The 8212-nt window shown below is 48.7% G+C and overlaps 1 protein-coding gene across 1 annotated transcript; it reads right to left on the bottom strand.

The window, feature by feature from the left end:
* Positions 1 to 4483: 4483 nt before the first annotated feature.
* LOC123498215 lies at positions 4484 to 5285 on the bottom strand. The gene is made up of 2 exons (XM_045245380.1): positions 5136 to 5285; positions 4484 to 5101 (listed from the first exon to the last, which is right to left on the bottom strand). The coding sequence occupies exons 1-2, from the start codon at positions 5283 to 5285 to the stop codon at positions 4484 to 4486; spliced, it is 768 nt and encodes a 255-aa protein (XP_045101315.1).
* Positions 5286 to 8212: the final 2927 nt, after the last annotated feature.

The following is an 8212-nucleotide window of genomic DNA, read 5'->3' as shown; positions in this document are numbered from 1 at the left end:
GTGCGGACGTTAATGGAAGAGACATAAGCTTTCCAAGAGGCTCTTTGTGCCTCTTTCAAAACGCGGCGGGCTCGAGCTCGGCAGCGCCGAAAAGCTTCCAGGCACTGCGGGTCCCCACGATGTCGCCGGAGACGAGAGAAAGCTGCCCGTTTCTCTTTCACAGCTTTGTGCATGCTGCGTTCCACCAAGGAACGGGACGCTTAGTAAAGCGACCTGACGTCCTAGGGATTGTCTGAAGCGCTACTGAAATAAAAATCGGTAAAATAATCAACAGCCTCAGCACAAGTAGAAAAGTCAGCCAACGGACGGATAAAAGAGCTAAGGTCTGTGAATCGAGGCCAATCTGCCTTGTCTAAAACCCAGCGTGGGGCCGGGACTGTGGCTCAGAGTTCACAGATTCCAATAAAATCGGAAAGTGGTCACTACCGTGTAAATCCGGTAGGACCCGCCAATTAAAATCAAGGAAAGAATTAGATGTACAAAGAGAAAGATCGATAGCTGTAAAAGTCCCAGTAGGACTGTGGAAATGTGTAACATCCCAGAATTTAAAACCTCCAATCCCTCATCCTCAATAAAAGAACCGATTAAAACCCCACGAGGATTACTAGCACCTTCATCCCACAATGGGTGACGGCCGTTAAAATCTCCCAACAAAGAAAAGGCGGAGTCAGCTGACGCACCAGGCCGTCAAGCTCACCCCTGGAGACAGGAAGCCGAGGAGGAGATATAAACTGCAAATGGTGTAGGATCGTCCCATAAAGACCTTAACAGCAACCACCTGAAGGGAGAGTTAAGTTGTAAGGGACAACAGGTATATCCTGACGGACTAGAATAGCTGTGCCACCGTGGTGGCCCTGGTCAGGAAAGGAGTGCTAAAAAGGCACGATAGCCAGGAGGACTAGAATAAGTACTATCACCTAGCATAGTCTCTTGTAGAGCTACACAGGCTGGAGAGAACTCCGACAGCAAAGCTCGGAGTTCCCCACGAGGCGCGAAGGCCTCTACAGTTCCACTGTAGAAGCTTGAAGATGACTATTTGGGTGCAGTGGACGGGCGAGCCTTTTGAAGGCTGCCCGTGACTCACCTGACTAGAAATAATCAACGACGAGAAGACACCGGGAGTTGAGATGTGCCGGGTCGTTGGACCGCAGCCTTTCGGCCTACCGGTGAGTGATGCGAACCATCATCACTCCTACCGGTCCTCGGAGGACGAGGGTCAGGCTGGACTGCACTTTTGACACAGTGGGTCCACGAGGGACGGCTGTGACAATATCATCGGACGTCTCCATGCTAAGACCGTCCTCATCACAAGAAGCCCGATCTGAGACGGAGGGCGTCACAGAAGGCTGGACAGAAACTACTGGAGCTACCATTGCAGAGCGGTCCCTGGAGGACTCACGATCATGTACACCGGGAGAAACCTTAGATTGTTTAGGCTGAGCTAAATCTATCGACTCCGCAGAGCCGCGGTGCCGTTTGGTCAGGCCCTTCAAAGGCTTAGGCGATACAGGGGGCAAATGGACATCCACTACATGGGTGACTTTGGTCAAGTCCGTATTATTCTCGTCACTTCTAAGAGATGACTCAACCGAGTCATCGGACAAAAGGGCAAACCTATTGGCCAAATGAACAGGACCACCCGCCCCAACAGAGCGAGAGGTAGCAGGAGGAGTTGTCTTCGGACCGGCAGACTCAGCTGAAGAGCGAGCGGCCAATGAAGCATAGGATGTCGCACCAGTACCGTCCTTCTGGCGGTACAGGAGTTCACGGCGGGCGCTACCAAGGCTGATGAACTGACTATTAGCAAGCTGTAGAATGTCCTGCTCCAGGCGATACCTGGGGCATTGCCTGGAACGTACCTGGTGAGCATCACGGCAATGGAAACAATAAGCTGCAGCATTGCAATGCTCCTCAGAATGTGAGTCTAGTGCAGAGCAATTACCACATCGAGAAGCTTCCTTACAGGAGCTTTTGCCGTGACCGTACCCATAGCATGAGAAACACTGAAGAGGGCGAGAAACAAAACGCCTCACCCTAAGATTGATAGGACCGATATTAACACGGTCAGGAAGGGTGGAACCAAAAAAAGGTGAGAAGGACCATGTTGGAGGAGTTCCTCATCTTAGTCACCTTTTGGACTGAGCTAGGACACATTGCTAGTATTTCCTCTTCAGGAAATTCATAAAGATCCTGACTATAAACACAACCTTTGCTATAATTAAAGGTGGGATGAGCCTTAACAGTCTCAAACATGCTGTCAGAAGGGCATGGGAGATGTTGCAACATCCTCGCTTGCGTAATATCTTTAGCTCGCACTAGCACCCCTTTCGTATTTCTTGAGGTTTCCCTCAGGAATCGTGCCGATCTCTTTGGACAGGTACCGGGAGGCATGGATGAAATTCCCGTGCCCATTTCTGTAGTACGCCACAAACCAACGTGGAGGCGGGATCTGGCGGACTTCTGGAACTGAATTCTCTAAATAGTTTTCAAAAACATTTGGGATGTAATCCATGTCACTGTCTGAAATATTACGTGACTGGAGAAATTCAGTTTTAAAGCCAGAGCCGGCAAGGGCAGAGATGCTACATGTTCATAAGCCAAACGGGCTTCATCACATGACAGAAACGTCACATAGCAGCGGTTAGAAGGAAAGTCCTTATCATAAACCAGTCGAATGCGAACAACCGTGCCATACACCTTGAGAAGTGAGTGCAAGGCGTGATAGGAAAATGATGGATTAACATTTACCATCAAAAGAGAGTCATATGCAGCAGAAATGCGTCCCTCAGAAGAACTCCCAGAACAGGAGACTGCTGTGGGAGGCCCTTGTGGAGGGGAATCCTCCTTCCTACTCAGACCTGAAGATGACGTCTCGCGGGCAAGGTCAGCCACCTCACGAGAACCTGAATGTTTTTTTGTGTTTTCCCATAAAAAACAGTTACACAAAAGATTGGCTCCAGGGGCAAGGGAAACCACCTACTGGGACTACAATGGGAGGAGCGCTGGCTGCCGTGGACGGGTACCTCGTCCCCATGCGGACCAGTCGTTTTAAAAAGGCCCCACATGATACGAATGTTTGTCCACGGCAGAGCTGAGACCCCCATCCCAAAGCATCCCAGCCTGGACACCCAACCATCCAGCACAGGACGGCCCCTATTGGGCGATCCTCCAGCGGGTGGCTCCGCTGGTCCACTGGCAGCCTACGTAGGAACCATTTAGTCTGGCCCCTCACTGGCGACCTTACTAGCATGGGTAGCCCTCTCCCCTCGAAAGGGCAGAGCAGGGCCTAAGCCCCTCTAGCCTAGCTCGCCAGGTCACAGGGGCACGCAAGCCCTCCCCACCACGACAAGGCGGTTCCCATCTGGGGGGTTCGGACTCAACTAAGACAAGAGTTTCTTCAGGTTCCCATCTGGGAGACCCCTGACATATCTCTCTTGTCTCTCCTCATGAAAACTTGCTGAAGATGCTGATGATGTGAGGTTGTGTCTGGGCTCGCGATGAGTACGTCGTCGATGTAGGCGAAGCAGAAGGGCAAGTCGCGGAGTACCTCATCGATGAAGCGCTGGAATGTCTGGGCTGAGTTGCGTAACCCAAACAGCATCCTGACTTATTCAAACAAACCAAAGGGCGTGATGAGAGCTGTCTTCGGTACGTCGTCAGGGTGCACAGGAATTTGGTGGAAGGCCTTGATGAGGTCGATGCGGGAGAAGACGGAAGAACCAGCGAGCTGTGAGGAGAACTCTTGAATGTGGAGCACTGGGTATCTGTCTTCCTTGGTGCGTGAGCTGAGAGCACGGTAGTTTCCGCAAGGCTTGATGTCACCATTCTTCTTCTCTACGATATGGAAAACAGATGACCAGTTGCTGCTGCTGGGCCGTATGATACCTTGGCGCATCAGAGACTCGAACTCGGCCTTGGCTTGACGGTAGCGTTGAAAAGCTAAACGACGGGCCTTGGCGTGAACTGGAGGTCCTGAGGTGTCCATATGATGCGTGACGTGGTGCTTGATAGGTAACTCCGCAGAGTAGTGCTGCATCAGCTTGGGGAACGACCTGAGAAATATAGCAAACAGGTGATCCTTCTGGATGATGGTGAGATGTGTGCTGTCACCTGAAGCTGGTTGAGCAGGAGAGGAGATGGAGGTGAAGGGATCGATGAGCCTCCGTCCTTTGACATCGATGAGAAGGTTATAGTGTGCGAACAAGTCCGCAGCGATGATAGCTTGGGAAACTTCCCCAACATAAAACGTCTAGCCAAAGGAGCGGCGGAGACCGAGGCTGACCTGCACTTTGCGTCGCGAGTAGACGGGAATTTTGGTTCCGTTGGCGGCGTAGAGGTGCAGGATAGGAGGAAGGTTTCGTTGAGGCGCCTTGACGGGCAAAAATGCTGATATCTTCAACAGTGTCGATGACGAAGGGGATGTCAGAGCGGTAGTCACGGATGTGGAGCAGCGCTGAAGGTTGCTGGCGGGCAGAGTACTGCATCACTGCTCGCCTTTGGAGTTTGACGTCGTGGTGCAGGGAGCAGTGCACTTGAGAACTTTCTCGCCAAACTTTTGGTGGTACCAGCACAACCCAGGACTGCTGGAGCGGGAACGGTGCTGGCGGCGGCGAAGACTGACCAACCAAGAACGTGGGCTGTCCCAAAGCTGCTGCTTGAGCTGAACAGCTTCAGTAGTGAGCTGTGAAACGAGCTCAGTGAGGTGAGTCATCTGGCTGCTGTGAGACGAGCCAGACGAGACGGCAGAGACTGAAGAGGCTTGTGAGGGAGGTAAGGTAGCCATGTAGTCGTCTGCCAGCGTAGCAATGGCGTCGGGGTGCAGATTGTCCTTGACGCTGAAGAGGCTGCGTTGTATGGTGGGAGGAAGCCGCTGGTTGAACATCTGCTTCAACAGTTCAGCATCGAAGGAGTGGTACTTGTCACCAAGTAGTTGCTTCATGCAATACAAGAGTTGAGAAGGCTTCTCATCACCTAATTCCTCCTTTGAGAGGAGCTCACGCAGGCGAGTGTCAACTGAAGATTGCAGACTCTTGAGAAGGGCGGTCTTCAGCTCTTCATAGGGGGTTGTCAGTGGTGGCAGCGATAAAAATGACGGCAGAGACTTGCGGAAGCACGTCAGAAGGCAGTTGACTCACAGCGTAGTTGAACTTGGTGAGACTGCTGGTGATCTTGGATGCTATGAAGCTGCACTCTAACAGGGAGAAACAGAGAGACGGGTCCTGGGAGCAGAAAGTTGAAGCTCTGAAAGCAATCGCTGTAGCTGTGGCACTGTCTGAGGTAGCCATGGTGAAGACTGTCGTGACACGCACTAGAACCACAACAGCTGCGAAGAACTGGCATGGAACCACAGGAGCTGCTAGAGACTGGCATGGAGAGCACAGGAACCACAGGAGCTGCTAAGGTTGACATGGAGAGCGCAGGAACCACAGTAATTGAGTGGAAGTGTAGCAGTAAGGACGCAATGTAGCACTTTGTGTTGTGTCACTGGTGTGTGTGTGTCACTGTGTGTGTCACTGGCACTGAGGCGTCACTATCACGGGCTACACAACACGTAGGCGTCACTGAACACTGTACACGTCACAGGGTAGTACTGAACTCAGCCTATAAATCCAAGTGGCCGTATGGGCGGTGAGTAGGTAATCCCAGTGGCGGCAGGGTTGCCGCAGGCGAGTAATCCAAGGGCTGCAAGGTGGTATCGCTGGCGGAGCCGGTCGCGGCAGGGCGGGGCGGGTCGGGCGGGGCAGGGCGCCAAAGGGCGGCGGGAAACCAGCAACGTCCGTGGAGGGGTGGAGAAGACGCTGAAAGCGTCTGCGGAAAGAAAAGACGCAGAAGGTGTCTGTTGCAAGATGCAGAAGGCATCTGCAGTAAGACGCAGAAAGCGTCTGCAGGAAGACGCTGAGAGCGTCGGGAGGGTGTAAGCAATCCGTCGAGTGGCCACGCGTGTTAAAGCATACTTCTCCCCGTTCTTGGCCTCAACCCTGCAAACACCCAGGGAGAAGAGAGGCAGGGGTACTTAGTCAAAGGAGCTAGATGCGAATACGACGAAGGGTGCCACAGGCACCCTGCTTAGGAGAAAGCCCCCGTGCTGGTGGGAAGCCACTGTTAACCACGTTAGCTACACTCCTTGATTACCAAAGTAGATTGGTATAGGGTGATCTCAACTAATCCAGTGGGCATTTCAGTTAATTATTGTTTTAATTTTTACCCGTAACGCTTACATTTTATATTTTAGGATGAGATAAATGATATGAATGATATGAAAAGTATTCATGTGTGATGTGTGTACTTGTGAATCGTCAGTGTGGAAAGAAGTGAAATACAAGGAAGCGCATGTGTGTATAGCTTATATGAGTGAATGTGGTAATTGTAATATAATATTATAGAGAAAAGTATATAGATGAAAGAAAACGAGTTTGTAATAGTCTGTCTTAGAAGTGTCGTGAGAACGTGTGTCACTTATAACATAAAATGGTATGAGTGAAATGGATGACTGAATAATCACTACACTACCCGGATTATCACAACCCCAGACGCATACATTGTACTCACCAGATCGGACGAAGACGCAGACAAGTTTTTCTCACCTTCCACCCTGGACACGCTTAAAAACGGAAAATTCCAGCCCTTACTTCCCCTGAAATTAGGGCAAAAAGAACAGTCCTTATAAAGAATACTGACGACCACATCTACAACAACCCGGAAAAAGATATCGAACATGAGCTTCTGAATGAAAATGGATTCTTGAGTGAAGAAATAGAAAACATTTTAAAAATTCCAAAAACTAAGATTATCAAGATTACATTTAACAGCTCAACACCAGCCAAAAAAAATAGCAACCGAAAACGGTCACTTAGCCTTCCACATGAGTATTCGCCACTTTAACATCAGTGTAAACGAATTCATTCCAGTACTTACTTGTTTAAACTGCTACGCAATACAGGAACATCCAACAAGCAAATGCCCTATGACAAACGATTTTAAAATATGCTCACAATGCTCCAGCACCGATCACGAATGGAAGAACTGCAAATCAACGGAAAAAAAAAAAAATGTGTCAACTGTAAGGGGGACCACCATGCCTTAGCAAACAAATATCCCCTCAGGAAAAAGGTAATTGCAGAGAAAAGCAAGTAAATACTCAGACCTATAGCCAAATCACATAACATGTTAACCCTCTACCATCTACCATCCAACCTGTGACTAATACTTAAGACAGAGACACATATAACAATTCAGACGTGCCTGGTTCATGCCCACTTTCTAAACTCCATTAACCCAGGAAGCTTTTTAGTGCTGAAATAAATAAACTTTACCTTACCAGTATAATCATACCAGAGGACCCACCTTCTAATGCCATTTTAAATATAATGACAAAGAACACCCCTGCCAACACCACAATATGTAACACTACAGCCCCCTCAGAACCAAGCACCAGCACCAATAATATACCTTTTCAAACAAGCACTAAAGCCTTTGAAAATACTTTACCCTCAACAACACCCAGCCTGAGGACATGCCCGTATTGGAAAAGATTTCTGGCACACATCAAGGGATGCAAATCATAACTACAAAAAAAACCGAGGGATGGCCGAAAGACACTTTCAGTCTAAATTACTTAAAGTCTGCAATAGATGAGACCAGATTCAAATGGAGGTTCACTAACACTGTATATAATGAAAAGGATATTTATAGCCACCTTATAAATATCGATATTGATCTCGCTAACTGCTGGTGTATAATGGATGATGTTCTTTTTAACAAAATCCGAAGTGGTAAAACTGAGGAGAGAACACCCCCCCCCCCCATTAAATCAACAGAAACACACCACTGACACTTCTCTAAGTAGATAAAGTAACCAACAAAGGTACTAAATACACCCACAACACAACACATACAGCTTCTCACAACATGGCACACACTTACACACCACACACACTAAAAATCGTACAACACAATGTTCAACACTGGAAAAGCAAAAAAAAAAAAAAAAAAAAAAAAAACTCAGTAACATATACAGAGAAATTGACCGTGAAATCATACTACTGAACAGTCACGGGATGAAAACAAATGAAAATATAAAAATGCTAAACTACACCACTGACCTTATCAACTCCAGTGACGGTTCAGCTATTCTCGTTAAACATAACCTGAAACACAAAATAGAAGATGATTACGATACTGACATACTACAAATTACAATAGAAACAAGTAC

This window comes from Portunus trituberculatus, chromosome 47 (assembly GCF_017591435.1).
Source record: "Portunus trituberculatus isolate SZX2019 chromosome 47, ASM1759143v1, whole genome shotgun sequence".
In the NCBI taxonomy this organism is placed as follows: domain Eukaryota; kingdom Metazoa; phylum Arthropoda; class Malacostraca; order Decapoda; family Portunidae; genus Portunus; species Portunus trituberculatus.
Note: the sequence above shows the minus strand (reverse complement) of the source record. Positions and strands in the feature narration are given on the sequence as shown.

Coding starts and splice junctions, on each gene's coding strand:
- LOC123498215 (XM_045245380.1), bottom strand. CDS start 5,285: ATGGCTACCTCAGACAGTGCCACAGCTACAGCGATTGCTTTCAGAGCT. Junction 5,102..5,135: donor TCACCAAGTTCAACTACGCT/GTGAGTCAACTG, acceptor TGCTTCCGCAAG/TCTCTGCCGTCATTTTTATC.